Source organism: Mustela putorius, unplaced genomic scaffold (assembly GCF_011764305.1).
Source record: "Mustela putorius furo isolate JIRA1106 unplaced genomic scaffold, ASM1176430v1.1 tig00003867_pilon_pilon_pilon, whole genome shotgun sequence".
Lineage (NCBI taxonomy): Eukaryota > Metazoa > Chordata > Mammalia > Carnivora > Mustelidae > Mustela > Mustela putorius.
The window spans coordinates 16,092,478-16,108,903 of NW_025422019.1; the positions used below are offsets into that span (position 1 = coordinate 16,092,478).

The window sequence follows — 16,426 nt, forward strand, 5'->3', positions numbered from 1 at the left end:
CCCGCAGCACTTGGGCTATCATTCACCATCTGAAGACACCCAACGGTTCACCTTCTGGGTGCCCGCCTTCTGCACTTTGAGTCGAGGGCTGGGGAGGTTCCAGCATTTCTCGGTACATGTGGACACGGGGGACAGTGAAGACAGGGAGCTGTCCTAGAGCGGAGTGACAAACAGGCCAGGGGTTCCAGAGGTGTTCATTGAGAGCCCTCCCGTTTCACCTCCAGCCCCTCTCCTTTCTTTACACCATCTGGCCTGCTTCATGCTATTGGCCTCCGCTTGGCTTTTACATGTCTTCTGGAGTGCCTTGTTTTCTCGGACTTGCAGGCCATTGTATGTGTACTCCTTGGTGTGGAAGCCCCGCGCCCTCACCCCCAACACACACATCCTTGCTTATCCTTCAGGGAGGTGCCCTGTCCTCTGGGAACCTTCTCTTCCCTGAGCCACACACTCCTGTTCTAGGACTCTCACACCTCTATTCCAGCCCCAGTCCCATCGTGTGAGCCCCACGAGCCTGGTCACTGCTGAGTCCTCCATACCTGAAATGGTAACGTCAGTGGTGATAAGTATTTGTTGGATCAATGAACAAAGAACAAAGGACTTAGTTTCCCCAGCTACAAAATGAGGTCAGTTAAAATGTAAGTCAGATCCTGGCACTCCTATGCTCACAATGCCATGGCATTTCACTGTAGGAAAAGCCAGTCATCCCACTGGCCTCAAGACACCAAGTACGGGTCTTGCCTCATCTCTAACCACATGTCTTCTGGCTCACTGCTCTCTAGTCCCACAGCTGTTTCTCCTGCCCTAGGACATTTGCATTGGTTATTCCATCTTCCAAACATTGTTCGCTTAGACTTCTGTATCTCCTTCTTCAGGGTTGTTTGTTTGTTTGTTTGTTTTAGCATTTTTTTTTCTTTTTAAAGATTTATTTATTTGTTTATTTGAAAGAGAGAGAGAGAGAGCTCACACCTGGCTGGGGCATAGGGGCAGAGGGAGAGGGACAGAGAGAAACCAAAGTAGACTCCCCACTGAGCCCAGAGCCTGATGCAGTGTTTGATTGCACAACCTTGAGATCACGACCTGAGCTGAAACCAAGAGTCAGGTGCTTAACCAGCTGAGCCACTCGGGCACCCCTCTTTCTTCAGGTTTTTTTTTTGTTAATTAATTTATTTTTTATTTATTTTCAGCATAACAGTATTCATTATTTTTGCACCACACCCAGTGCTCCATGCAATCCGTGCCCTCTATAATGCCCACCACCTGGTTTTCTTCAGATTTTTAACTGAACTGTCACTTCAGTGAGATCAACCCTAAGTACCCCCCCTTTTTTTTTTTGAAGATTTTATTTATTTATTTGACAGACAGAAATCACAAGTAGGCAGAGAGGCAGGCAGAGAGAGGAGGAAGCAGGCTCCCCGATGAGCAGAGAGCCCGATGCGGGGCTCAATCCCAGGACCCTGGGATCATGACCTGAGCCGAAGGCAGAAGCTTTAACCACTGAGCCACCCAGGCACCTCCCCTTCTTTTAAGTACAACTTTCCCCCAATTTCCTGTGCCATTCTCTGCTTTATTTTCCTCATTCACTGTATTAAACCAGGCAACATTTATACTTCTCTTATTTTTGTGTTGTTTTTTTCCTACCCTGGAATCTGAGACATAAGGGTTTTGTCTGGTTCATTGCTGAAACGCCCAACACCTTGAAGAATGTATAGCTTAGAGTAGGCCTACAGAAATACCGGTTGAGTCAAAATGAACGATAATGCCTGTTCTCTTTCAGTCCATGCAACAATATGAGGGAAAGCGAGACGTGTTGTCCAAATGTAATGTTACAGAAGCTTCTGTATTGAATCGTATGTTGTACACCTGAAGCTAATGTAACATTGTGTGCCAATTAGACACCCCCCCAATTTTTTTTTTAAATCATTACAAAAGCTTCTTAGAGCCAGTGGCTTCAAGTTACCCTTTTGTGTCTTCCCACAGAAGGTGTTCAGGTGGTTGAGCTTTCTCGAGTTGTTCCAATCATACTGGCTGACATTCTAACTCTTTGACTTTCTCCCATGAAGCTGGGGCTCACGGTGTGGTTTATTTGCATGATCAGTTTGAAGTAATGGCTTGTAGACCAAAGATTCTGCCAGACAAAACAGGACTTGTAGAAATGGACTACTTTCCTTTCATGCAAATGAATAAACCTCTTGGCTTTAGCTAAAGATCACTTCCCTGTACGATTTTTATTTTTAGGGCCTAAGAAGCAAAGGAGCTATTTGTGATTCCAGCTGCCTTTCTGGCCTTCGATTTCCAGCAGTAGGACTCTTGCCTTTTACTTCAGTACAGGCCAGTGAGTGATGGGATCAGCCTTAGAGTTCCTTTATCTGAGTCTCAGCCTTGAGGAGTGATGTTCTTCTGAGAAGTCCATTCCCTCCTAAATTGTTTTTTGACACTTGAGAAATTTACTCTGGTCTGCCTTTTGTCAACAGTTCAGGCTCTCATCTTTTCAGCCCAGCTGTACATAATAGTTTCCCTAGCTTGGATCCTGACCCCTTCCCTCTCTCTCTCAACTCATCATCACCACCATTTGAAAAACTTCAGTTTGGGTAAAATTTGAAGTATAATATCACTGGCTGTGTAGTTTTTAAAGCCAGATAGCTTCTTGTGTGAGGTCACTGTCTTTGTCAGTGGAGTTTTTTTCTGTCTTGCCAGTCACGTCATGAGAATCAGCACGCACCTCATGATATGATGGTGGCCAGTATACTTCCTCACTTTTTTTTTTTTTTTTTTACTTTTTAAGATTTTATTTATTTACTTGACAGACAGAGATCACAAATAGGCAGAGAGGCAGGCAGAGAGAAGGGGGGAAGCAGGCTCCCTGCTGAGCAGAGAGCCCAATGTGGGGCTCGATCCCAGGACCCTGAGATCCTGAGCCAAAGGCAAAGGCAGAGGCTTAAACCACTGAGACACGCAGGCGCCTCCCTCACTTTGTTAACAGAGTTCTCAAACAGACAAAAAATAAGGTGAAACAGATGTACAGTAACAACCCGCAGCCTAGACTCGGGCGTTAACAGCTTCCTTTCCTTGCTCTGTGACCTCTCAATCCATATGTCTGTTTGCATGCCAGTCAATACACATTTTTTTGAGGCATGAAAGAACACTTAACCCATAGATGTTTCAGCATATCTGAACTAGTGTTCAGTATTGGTCACCAAACCAATTTTTTCTTTAATCTGTAGCATTGAATTACTTTACTGTTTGTCTCCCAGATGAATATAAGCTCAGTGAAGGGAGTTACATTCATGCTTGCTCCATTTAATGATGTGTCCTCAGCTCTTCCCAAGTTGTTTTCTGGCTCATAGTAAGTGCTCAATAAATGTGCTACTGATACAAAAATAAATAATAAAAATTTGAAAATTTTTAAAAATAAAATGAAAATAAATAAATGTGCCGTTGAGTGAATTGACAGTACTTGGAAACCCATGATGTTAAGATTTTACAGCTCTCCATCACTGATTGGTTTCCCTTCTTCCCACCTTTAGTTTTGTGACCTAGATTGGAAAGATATGTTAGTTTATCAATTAAATAAATATTTCTTGAACACCAACACTTAGTAAGCCTGAGCTAGTTTCTGGACCAGAGTGATGAGCTGCCTTGGGTAGTGATTCATCCCATGAAGAACAGGCTTTAGGGTTGGAACTTTTGTGCAGAGAGCCTGATGCTGGAGTAGTTTAGGCATGGCCTCTGCTGCTTGGTAATGTAGATCTGCCTACCTGTGGAATCAATCATACCAGTTAATTAAGCATTTCCCATTGGCTTAGTCAGTCATGCACGCAAAAAGAATTTGCTCAATTTTCTACTACGCTCTGGGAGTCAGTATAAAACATGGTTCCATCTCAAAGAACGTATAGGCTGTCTTCGAGATAATAATGTGTGAAAGGGACTGTAACTCTTCATGATCTAAGAGGAGCCCTACTTATCTCAGTGTCAGAAAGTGAGGGAATCCCTCAACCAGGATGAATGGAGCTGAGCCTTCAGGGAAGGAGGAGGTGAGAGACATGCCAGCATAAGAGAAGATGGCAAGCATACATGACAAGCTCCGAGTAGGTCATCATGGAGCAGAAGTGTCAGGGTGTGACCCAAAATGAAGCCAGAATGACAGGTGGGCTGGCCATGCTTCATCCTGGAGGAGGTGAAGATTTTCAGCCAGAAATTACCGCAGTTCCATGTTTGTTGCAAAGAATGCCCTGTCGGGCAGCACACAGGCTGTGCCAGATGGAGCAGGGAGCAGAAAGGAGGAAGGGCAAGGCTGAAGGTAGAAAGAGCACTCAGAAATCCACTGCAGAGGTGACAGGAGCATGATGGTCTGCACTACAAGTGGATTTTGATAGTCAAGAACTAGAAATGTCCTAAACGTCTTCTAGGGTGGACTAATCAGGATTTCTGTCTTGTAGACTCGGTCAAAAGGGTCGTTGACTTTTGTCCCTCAGAGTTGTTGAAACCAGCTTTGGGTTGAGCTGGATTCGGGCTAGCAGGATCTTTACTATCTCCCTCTCTTGGCTTTGTATTTCTCTGGTTCGGCGTCCTTCTCACGTGGGCACACAGATAACGTCTGCAGCTCCCAACTTCCACCCTGCCAATGTGGTAACTGTAACAGAGACACCCTGACCTCAAAAGTAGCTCTGACTAGTCTTGGAGCAGCTATGATTGGTGGGTCTTGGATCATACCATAGTTACAAAGAGTTTCTATATCATATGCCCATCCTTGGAAGAGGATGGAGTGGGGGCAGCCGAGGGGTCAGGACTGGCACCAGTCCAGCCACCTGAATGAAACAGAATCGCATGGCCTGTGAGAAGTGTGGTTCCATAAAGCATTGCTGGCGGTCCAGAACCATGGGGCATCCCAGCTGATGGAAGGAATTAATGCACTGAAATACTGTACTAGTTAACAAGCAGTGATGAGCTGTGGTGTATTAACCCCAAAGATGCCTGTGGTGTATTTGTAAGTGAAAAAAGGTTTACAAAGGAGTAGGTATAGTAGGATCCAGTTTTGATTTGAATATTTATTTTTAAAAAATCCATGGGTTGCTTGGGTGGCTCAGTCAGTTAAGCCTCTGACTCTTGATTAGGCTCAGATCATGATCTTGGGGTCCTGGGATCAAGTCCCATGTCAGGGCGGGGGTGGGGAATCCATTCTCAGCAGGGAGTCTACTTGAGGATTTTCTCTCTGTCTCTCCCTCTGCCCCTACACACTCCCACATGTGCTCCCCCCAAAATAAATTACTAAATCTTATTTAAAAATCTAGTAATAATGGTTATTTCTAGGTGATAGATGATCTATTATTTTTCTTACATCTTTTTCTATTGTCTGGAAAAAAGTTTTACCCAGAGGATCTATTTCTGTTATAATTGGAAAACCTAAATAAGTAATCATTTGAATAGGGCAAAAGAAAACTGATCTGTTGCGGAAGTCTCAGCAAGAATCCATGAGGCCAGTACTAAGAAAGGTGCGGAGGAGGGGGAGGGTTAAGATTCAGGGAAGCTGACATCCTCAGGACTGGGTGAGGGCTAAGGAGAGGAGCCCAGGGTGGCTTTGGGGTTTCTGCCCCTGGTGATCTGCTGGTGTGGGGATCCCCACCACAGTAGGGCCAGCTGTGGTTAAGGTCAGCAGACTACCTATTAAAATGAATATTTGCACTTTTTGGTGCAAGCGCTTGGGACTTAGAGATGGAATGGCAGACCTCAGAGGCGCAGGGGCTAAGAGAAGGATCAATTTGACTTAATAAATTTTTTGAGGGGTTCCTGGGTGGCTCAGTCATTAATCATCTGCCTTTTGCTCAGTTTTTGATCCCAGGTCCTGGGATTGAGCCCCACATGGCGCTCCCTGCTTAGCAGGAAGCCTGTTTCTCCCTCTCCCACTCCTCCCTGCTTGTTTTCCCTCTCTTGATGTCTCTCTCTTTCTCTCTCTGTCAAATAAATAAATAAAATCTCTAAAAAAATTTTTTTAATTACATTTGAAATGAGGACGCTATTATTGCTTGGTAGAAATTGCATAGACCTCATTTATTAAGTATTTGGTAAGCTCTGTGAGGGCAGAAACTCATCTTGATGTTGTGATCTCTCAGTACCTAGCATTTAACCTGGCTTTTTTTAGAAGGAGTGCTCTAAAATGATTGTGGTTGAATGAATTATTCAAGCCAAACTCCCAGTAGTTCTTGAAAGAAGTTATTGCTGTAATCTGCTCAGGAAGCTCATCAAGCTGATTTGTAATCATTTGTAAATAGATGCTTCCAAAGTACTTAAAATAATGCTTTTCTCAAAAAAAAAAAAAAACCCACAAATGCATGTCCTGGATTATTTTAAGATCACTGTCAATGTTTAGCAAATCCCCCCTTCTGCTTGTCACATGTAAAATGAATCAACGTGGCCCCCCCATATGTGTAGCATAAGTCACTCAAGAAACTGAGCTGATCTTATATACACTCTTCCCTCTGGGTCTTTCATGTGTATTTTGGTCCACCTTATAATGTGATTTTCCCACTGAAACATGTTTATCACTATAGTTCACGGAGCCCAGAAGATAAACTATTTGGACGATGAGGCTGTATGTAGGATGCTTTGAGGAGCTTGGACTCTGGGACCAGCTGGTTTGGCTCTAAATCCCCATGTTACCATTTCCTATCATGCCGATCAGGGTAGTCGAAGTGCTCCCCCTGACCCTGCCCCGAATTTACTCACCTCTATGAACATGTTGAAAGGTTGTCATGAAGATAAAATCAAACAGTCGTGATCAAGAGCTTAGAACCCAACTCTGCACATAGAACTCAAATATTAGCCATATTTAAACAATCCCATTTGTTGATTTCCTGGGACAGTGATTTCCAAATGTGCAGGATTTCCTGTGTCCCATTTATGATGAAATTTCTAAAGTTTACCTTGACTTGTGAGTACCTTCCCTTTGAAAACCTCCTAGCACAAGTCAACTCTCTGTTCCTGGTCTCAGACAGAGAAAAAAAGACCACTTGGGCTAGAGTTCAGTCTCTGTGGAAAGGTCCTTTTGGCTAGCGTCAGGACTTTTGACCTACTCTAAGTGATTTTAGGATCATGTGTGTTGAGTCCAGGGCCCTCGGGGACGATGTCAGTAGGCAGGTACCCAGCTGCTGGCCCTCTGCTCGGAAGGAAACCACAGTAGGGCTTGTAGTCACTTCCAAATCACCTGTGGGGCAGTTTGCAGCTAAGTGACCCTTCCTGGCACCCCTGCCTAGAGTCCCATGACAGTTTTGGTATCCCCGGGGAAAACACATGGAGGGTGTGACCAGTGCCGGTGAAGGATGGTGGCACAGGTTTCTTCTTTGGTCCTCCTCGGTCCTTACTGGTGCTTACAGGTTGCCCATCCCCCACCTAACACCTCCAGACCAGAGAAAGGAGTGTAAATAAAGTGCTGGCGTGAAAACTCAGGAAAAGAGCAGGTGTTTGTGATTGTTCGTGAGGTGTCAAAATTGAGTTAGTGCCAAATTACAGTCCTCAAACAGTAGAGGCCCACCAGTTCTCAAAAGGCGTTGGACTAGACCCTACGCTCTCTCTCCCTCTCAGTGGTCAAGCCCTGAGTTACAGGAATCTTTGACACAAAAATACATGCATATAGCAGTTCTTTTCTTTGGGGGCTTTGACGATTTTTATTTTTAGCTCTAAGTGTATTTCATTTTTTCCACCTGTGACTTTGTTTTTAGGTCATTGATTCACATTTCACCTTTCTCGAGAAGTGCTCGTCTAAGGACTAGATAACTGAATTTCGGAAACCAATATCTAAAGTATGGAGATTTAGTCACCACATAACATTTTCTGAAGACTAAGAGAAAATGCAGTCTCCAAGTTTAAAGTGTCAGGTTCTGTTTCAGAATTTTCACAGTTAACCCAAAGTTTTGCAAAGCGCTATTTTAAGCTGTCTTGTTGACATTTCGAATGCGCAGGGGCTCTCTTCCCCTCCCTCATCCTCCTTCAAAGCCCCTCACCACCAGCTCCTCAAAAAGAAAGGAAAAGCAACCATTGCCCCTTGTTGGCAGTAGAATTTATTCACTAATTTACTTTCCAGCCAACTGCAGCCATTGCCTCTGGGCACTTGTTCAAAAAAGCAGAAATGAAATAACAGATTGGCCAGGCTGAACACAACTCCCCAGTCACAACCCTATTATCTCCTCATTCTGTCACCCCCATTAGGCAGAAGCCCGGGAGACTGGATGGTGATAACACAGTGTTTATGCAGCTCCTTCGTGTCGACAGTTCGCGGCTTTCCGCTGGTGGCGTTCCCTCGTTCATCTGCGCAAGGGGTGGAGGAGAGTGAGGTCCGGGGCTTCAGGCACCTAGGCCTTTCCACAGGCCTACCCTTGCCCATCTTTAAGGGCTCCTGTGCAGGCCACCTGCCTGGAAATGAACTCCTGAGTCCTGAGAAAGCCAGAGTTAGACGAAGGAGCCAACTTGCTCTGTGTGCTTACCACCTACCTGCGAAGGAGTACGGTGGAAGCCACATGTGTGGATTTCTCTGAATATCAAGCATCTCTCCATTTAGGTTATTTATAGCTGCTCTATTCAGGGCAGAGTCAAGCAGAGCAGTCGCTTTATTTAATATTGTGGGGCCTCTGCAGGGTCATCTGAAAAACACATTTCTCCGGACAGAGTGAATGTGTAGCGGAGGGCGGTCTCTGTTTCAACTACAGGGGATTGTTTTCTGGTTTTCGCCTTCTTTGTGCAGTTCCTCTTAAAATGATAGGCACAAGAGAGAAATGGGGTTGCTTCGCCACCCCCCTTGACCAACTGTTTAAACAGAGAAGTTTTAGAACTCCCATGATGAGCAATCCAGAAGGAAAATGCCTTTCTCTTCTTGAATAGTCTCTTCTATAGACTAGACCCGGCTCCTTGGGGTGGGTGGCTTCTTAGGATGGCTCACATCCCAGTGAGTTTCTCCTTTCATTCCGTCTTCATTCCCTCCATCTGTTCAGTATAGTTCCATAATTATCTCTCTCATTAGTGAGTCATTCTTAGGGGAGGTGTGGCGTCAAGGTGATGCTGATTGGTTTTGCCCCCAAATCCCCCTTTCCCCAGTGTGCTTCCTGTCGGATGGTGTGGGGCTGCCAACAGCGGCCTCGCCCCCATGAGAACCCTTGATTCAGCCCTGCTCCGGCCATTTATTGGTCAAACCTGGAAGGCAGCATCGCTGTCAGGAGACGTGGCCTTGTGCTGGGCAAATGGGAAGGTGGAGAACACTCATCAGAATGCTGTTTGGACAGCTGCATTTTACAGGGTGGGGGAGGGGTGGGGGCGGGCAGGCTGTCCCGCTCAGCATTTGGTTCAGGTTAATCCGTCCTGGAGACCATTCTCATGTGAGGGTTCTGCTGGGAGTATGTGGGAGTAGGCAGTCCCCTGCCTCACCCTCCCCAGGGAAGAAAGAACCAAAGTAAAATGAGAACATTTAATTACGTGCATGATGGCTTCTGTCAAACATGTCATTGTTGTTTATTCTTGCCGATAAAATCCTCACTACCCTGTCCTTTCCTTTGCCTCCCAGCTCACACCCCAGACAACAGCTTTTTGGGATTCGTGGTCGAGCAGCACCTAAACTCCAGCGACATTCACCACATCAACGAAATCAAAAGGCAGAACCAGTCCCTTGTGTATGGCAAAGTGGATAGCTTCTGGAAGGTGAGTCAGTCTGTGTGTGCGTCGCTCTCTCCAAAATGAAGCTTGTTGGGTAATTTAATTTAACTTTGATCCAGGGAGTAATCAAGCCAAGTGCCCAGGGCTTAATGGGATCTGCTTAGAAGTAAACAAGGCTGTGTTGGGATTTGGTCGTTCAGCATTTGGGTATCTAATAAAGGCTGTACCTGCTCGTTCGCACAGTGGCTACACAGCAAAGGCCTTCACTCTTTGCTGGAAACGTTACGTTACAGCTTCCTACTGTCCTGTACTTCTGAAAGCAGGGCCCCATGGGGGCGGATATCTTTCTGGAGCACAGCATTGCACGGAGAGCCCTCTGCAGTGTAAGGGTAGGGCAGCACTCTAGGGGTAGCTCTGGGGAGTGTGGTGGGTTTCACATCCTCTTGGCTGCAGTCAGCAACCCCGTACTGGTCAGGGCTGAACTACCAGAGAAAGGAAACCACCCACCCGCCATGGCGGACTGTAGGCACTTTACTCCAGGAGATCCTGGACGACACAGTATTCTTGGCCACAGGGAACCTTGAGACAGGGTTCCAAAAAGCATTGGACCTTGGGGCCTCATGGATGGTTTCCAGAGTCCGTCTGGGGGAGGTACGGTGAGAGGGAGCCAGACTGAAGCGTGACCTGGTGCCCTGACCTCCAGACCTTTTTATTGGGAAGTCTGCCTTTGTATGCCAGTGCCATCATTGTGATTGAGGACGTGTTTACACAGGACACAACAGTCTCCAGAACTTCAAAACATGCCTCTTACAAAACCTGAAAGTAATCACTTTCCAGAATGGTCATGTACCGGTATCTCATGCTGTTATGTCTCCTCTAATGAAGAAGTTAGAAATCCAAGCACTGAGGGAATACAAGTGATGTATGGGGTAAAGAACTTCCTGCTGTTTGTTTTCTGACCCCATGTGCAGAAGAGGAAAAGCCATGCTGCCCTCTCTTTACTAATGCTAAGGATGCCGAGGGGACAATTAAATCAGCCTATTTCCAGGGAAGCTGATTTAATTCCAGGTAACTGTCTTTGCTGTAAACATCTAGAATCCTCTCTTAGTTTAGTACAGTGACTGTCAAAGGAGTACAGTGTCACCTTCAGGGGGCCAGGAGCCAATATTAGTTGCAACGACACAGGGAGGTGCCCTTGGCTTCCGGGGGCAGAGGTCAAGGATGCTGCTGACAGGACTTCCCCACAACAGAGGATAACCTGGCACAGAAGACGAGCTGTGCCGAGGTTGAGAGACCTCAGCTGGTAAAGAAGATTTATTTCCTCTGTATATTATTTCGCATTTTCTTCTCTCGAGGAAAATAAAATCAGTCAGGACTCTAAGTGGTTATTTAGGATGTTCCCATGAATTTACACACCTTAGCTTCCTCTGCATCAGAACCTGCCCCGTGTTAACAGACCATCTTTCAGCTGACTTTCAGCCACACAGGTTCAAAAGGACATGCTGGGTGTTCTCATTCTCAGCTCAGGTGCGAAGTGGATGAATCAGGACACTGGTTTTAAGAAGACATGGGCTTTTAGGGGGGAAAAAAAAAGAAAGAAAGAAAAGGCCTCCCTCCCTTTTCTCCTCCACACCTGCTCAAAGAAAATTGTTTGCATGTCTATGTGGACTTGACCTTGCAATTATATCACTTCTGTTTTGGAACCAAGTGCAGCTTCCTTTTAGGTGCCTCTGGCAGTTTTTCGGTTTCCCTAGAAAAACAAGATAATAAATTGGTTCTGAAACCTTCTTGGTCACCTTTTTTTTGTTGTTGTTGTTGTTGTTGTTGGATAAAGTGAAACCACTGAAAGAATGGTTTTCTTGATGCCGGTCAGAATCCCGAAGCATTAGTCATGCTGACCCAAGTGATTTGTGGCATGATTTGGAAGTCCCTCTGACACTCTGCAGAGGACCCAGCCTTCCTCTTACTGAGCGTCGTCCAAGTATCACAGAAGGCTGAGTGGCAGCCTGTCTATGTTAGCCTTTGTCCGAATACCCCAAATCTGAAGTGGTCAGTTTTCTGTATCATCATTTCCCAGTATTCTTAGATGAGAAAGGCCCCAAAAGGTGGAAAATTCTGTGAACTTTTTACACGGATTCAGGACATGTCAAACTTCTCAACACAGTACAGGATGTGAGAATTGTTGCTTTGTTACAAATATTGTAACATGTGAGAATTGTTACTTGCAACAAAGCCTCCCCGTGAATGTGCACAGAAGACAGGAGGCCATAAGTGGGGTGCCCCTGCGCCCTCATTCCCAGGGTGGCATTCATCACTGACTTCAGCCAGCAGGAAGCTGTAGATGCTTTTCCTCTCCCTTGCCCCAGTGTCTCTCTACCCAATCTCCTGTGCCTCTGACCTCTTTGGAAAGGGGTGTGACACTGTCCATCTCGGGGGGTTGAGGAATTCAGGGGTGGTGTGTGGGCAGGTGCAGGATTGGAGCTGACCCTCTGGAGAGCTCCTCCTCCCTCAGATTCTAGGACTCTCTGAAATCCTGAAGGTACTTGCTGTGCCGTCAATCCTATTCCATGTCATCTCCTCTTCTGCAGGACTGTCCCCAGCTGCTGGGGCACTCAAGTGGGAGATGCCACCACACACCCCACACCCAATCTTGGCTGATTGGTCCAGAGGGCAGTGTAGCTCTTTGGTGCCTGGCAGCCATGATTCTGGCTCAGGAAACCTTGCAGGATCCGAGAGATCCTTCACGTAGCACTGGAAAACAGAAGGACCGTGAGTCGTGGCGATGGAAATCCGAAGGACAGGTCCAGAGTTGTGAGGAGTCTGAGGCAGCAGCCTCCCAGGAGTGCAAGGATGAGGAGCCGGACTGATGTGGAAAGGGAGAGGCTGCTGTAGAGCGGATGATGGAGCAGAACTGCAGGGAGGAGAGGCGGCCCCTTAGAGAGGTGGGGTGCTGGAGAGGAGCAGGCAGGAAGCTAGGGCAGACAGAAGCAAACCATGTAAGGTGGGGGGAAAGAGAACGGAGCGGCCAGAGTTCTGCAAAGCTTTCTTTTTGCAGAAAGACTTTTGTACATCCTTTAATCACACTCTAGTCCCTTGCAGTATCCTGAGTGGTTTCTGTTCCTTGTGGTCCTGTCGGGATATGGGTCTTCCCTACATTGCAGACACCTGTCAGGAAACATGATCTGTTAAGTGTAGAGGCTGTGAAGGAATGGGCTACGTCTTCAGCTCCCCCTAGCTCCCCCGCCAGTTCATGGCAGAGGTACCCTGTAGTCCTGTCCTGCTATAGTGGCACAGTGGAGAGGTGGAAGGGAACCTTCCTGCCAGAATCCCAAAGGCACCAACTCAGGAAGCAGCACTGTCCAAGACCCTTACCATCAAATGAGACTGCTTACAGCCTGATCCCAGGTGCAGAGGTCTGTGTTAGCCGAGGAACCCTTGGGGCTGTGTTCTGGATATCTGCCTCTGGGACAGACTGGATGTTGGCACCCACTAACATGTGCCTACAAGGAGAGTCTGTCTAGTGTGGCTGAATTCAAAGGTCTTCCACATCCTATTATTAAGATCATGAGAGAATGAAAAATTCGTCAATTTTGTAAAAATAAGACATTTACAAAATTGTGGAAATTAAAGTCAGTTGAAGTCTGGCTTTAACTGAATTTTTTCTATCCATACTTCTTTAAAAACAGCATCTGGAGCATAACCAAATCTTGTAATGATGATGTAGGGTCTGCCTTTTACGTATTTGGGATCCCGTCTTGAAGCCCTCGTTACTTCCTGTTGCGCAATTGCTACGGAAGTAAATGTCGTGAAGGGCTTGCTTTGAGCACCTCTGGGGCATAAGCATAGCCTCTGAAGGACGCGCTGGGGTTCAGACCTGTGCCTGCCAGCTCACCAGCATGTGAGGTGCTTAACTGCCTTGAGCCTGAGGCTCCTGGCCTGTGAAATAGGAGCAGTGACAGCGACCACATAGAGCAGGGCTTCTCAGACTTCCTGTTGCATGTGAATCACCCAGCGTGCTGTGAAAATGCCGATTCTGATGCAGACCTTCTGGGCCGGGGCAGAGACCCTGCATTTCACACAGGTACCCAGGCCATGCCGACATGCTGGTGACAAAAGTGCCCTTCAGGTAGTGTGGCCTTGGCGGGTATGGGATGGCATGAGGTGCTTGGCATTGACTCACTGGCCAGCCAGGGAACACATCATTCCTTGTTCCCCATTCCTTTTGCTTTCCTGCTACGCTTGTCAGCAGGCTGCCAACTGTCATGTCTTCGCTACTGATGCGCCTGATTCTGATGACCCCCTCCACCAAACCCTGGCCCAGTCTCACTTCCTGCTAAGCACATTTGAGGCCTTGTCTTCCAGCCTCTGTGCCTGGCCTCTTAGAATGTGATACACCTGTGGTAAGTGGTAGACCATGGGAGCCGACAGGTGTGGTCTCTTTCTCATCACCTGCTGTCCTGCGTCGTACCTTGCATGCCTGCTGCACAGTATGGCAGAGTGGTCGAGGACACGCACTGGAGCCAGATGGCCCAGTTTAAGTCCTGTGGCTGCCGTCCGCTGCCTGAGCACCGGCAAGTTCTCTCGGCCTCTTTTTTCATGGAGATGATAGTTAGGTTTCTCCAGTGACTAAGTGAGTTTATACATTCAAGGTGGTCTGTCTTAACTGTTTGCTGTGATTACGGATATTGTCCCTGGCGCCAGACAGACACAGAGGGGGCTGATGGGAGCATGAGGTAGGAGATAGAGCTGTGAGGAATGGGCAAGTATAGGCCTGCCCAAAGATACTCAGATTCCAGTTTTTGAACTATGTCAGTGGTTGGCAAACTCTGGGTCTCTAGCCAAACCTGGCCTGCCCGCCACCTGTTTCAGTAAACGAAGTTTTGTCAGAATACGGCTACACCGGTTTGTTGCCTGGGGGCTGCTTTTGCTCCAAAATGGCAGTGTGACATAGCTGTGTCTAAGACTCCAGGAATAGCAAAGCCTGACTTACCATCTGACACTTGACAGGAAGAAGTTTGCCAACCCCAAAATGACACCATGTCCCGGGTAAACCAAGCCTCCCTTGGAGGACTCACTTGGCCAGCAGTCCTGGGCATGGATGTCATCAGGGGTCTTTTAAGCTCATGTCACGGTTCTTGATTATGTTCTGTATGATTGAGACTGGTTGATAAGCAGTGCATGGGAGAATCAAGTGTGACTTCACCAAAATCCCTATTACTCCACAATGAAACCCCCAGGCGCCGAGCCTGGCATTTCTTAATAAGCATTCAGCAAAGGCTCCCACTCGTTGGATGACTAACGGCTGGGGGATAAAAGTGGGCGCCCTGTGAACGATTCTCTGAGCCTTTCACAGCCCTCATTTACAGAGGTGGTGGCCGATGCCTTCCGAGGCGGCCTGGCTGCATGCAGCAGCCCTCCTTTGCCATCTTGGTTTACAGGTGAGGAGCTGATTCAAAGGAGGTGGAGGGCCTTGGCCGAGGTGCTGCAGCGTGTGACCTGACAAGTCCAGAGCCAGGATCAGAGTTCTGACCTCTGCTCTGGGGCACTTGCCTCCTTGCTGCCCCCCGCTTGACGAGCTGCCCTCAGCCCCTAGCCTGGAGGGTGTTGGTTCCATGTGGAGGGCATGATTCAGAAGCCAGGAAGCAAGGTCTGCCTGAGTCACTTCCATGGGCAAATATTGGCGTCACAGGTAAAACATTGCTCCCGGCTACGCACCACACAAATGGGGAAATCTAGTCTCCACTGAATTTGGAGAGCTTTTTATCAAGACTTCAAAGATTGTGTGGTTCTAAAGCAACCGCTGAAATGACACCCAGTCCCATAACTACAGGCCAAAGAAATCCAGTACCAGACCTTCCAGAAATGTGATGCAACCTTTCCCCCCTCTCTGTCCCTAACTTCCTAGCCTTCTTATTCTGTTCTCTGTACCCCACTGGCAGCAGCAGCCAGAATGGTCTTTTAAAAAATGTAAATTGGATTATAGTACTCCCTTTTCTCACAACCCTCTAGTGGCATCATTTTAAACTCAGAGCACCTTACATTTATGATGAAATCCAGCCTCCATCAGATGATTTGGGCTCTCTGCAGGCAGGCTGTGTCTGCTGTACATGCACGACTCACCCTCAGCTCCCTGGGCTCTGGCTGTGCAGGGGCCCACACACCGCACTCTCCCTCTGAGGGTCCAGCTGCCATAAGAGCTGCTGCTGGCCTTGGCTTGCCCCAGTGCTAGCCTCCAAGGTGCAGCCTGTCCCTCGAATGCACCCCCAACCAAATGTCACCCCTCTCTGTCTCTGTCACAGCAACTTCTTCCTTTTATGCAATTTTAATCATTTTTTATGCTCATGTATTTCTTTCTGTGTCTGCCTGTCCTTAATTGTTAGGCTCTAAACTCTTTTGAGAGTAGAACTCCTTGATTTTGCTTTACCCATCACGGTGTCTGGCACGTAGTAGGCTCACAGTAACTACTGGGTGCGTGAATCCATCTCCTCTTGGTTTCATTAAATGTAGGTGATCTATCTGGGGCTCCTGAGACAGGACTTGGAATGTGTTTTGCTTTGGGCGCTGCCCTGAGCTCACTGGTCCCAAGACCACAGGATGAAGGGATTTAAGGAAGTCTTGATGCTGTATCCGTGTCAGTTATGCACCATACACAGGTGTCAGGAGGTTTTCAAAACCCTAGTGAACTTTTTAGTGAAATTCGGGAAAGAGAATGCCACCCAGGGAGGCTGGCGGCCCATCTTGGGACCAGCTCCTTCAGCATCTCTGTGATTTAGAAGCAGGCACCTCCAGCCTC

General features: G+C 47.2%; 1 protein-coding gene across 3 annotated transcripts in view; it reads left to right on the forward strand.

The window, feature by feature from the left end:
* Positions 1-16,426, forward strand: part of MGAT5 (alpha-1,6-mannosylglycoprotein 6-beta-N-acetylglucosaminyltransferase) — a 337,061-nt gene that overhangs the window by 232,388 nt on the left and 88,247 nt on the right. For all 3 annotated transcript variants that reach the window (XM_004774276.3, XM_004774275.3, XM_013046749.2), the window contains one exon: positions 9,545-9,678. In XM_004774276.3, coding sequence (XP_004774333.1) covers positions 9,545-9,678 — 134 coding nt within the window. The remainder of the gene's footprint in view (positions 1-9,544; positions 9,679-16,426) is intronic.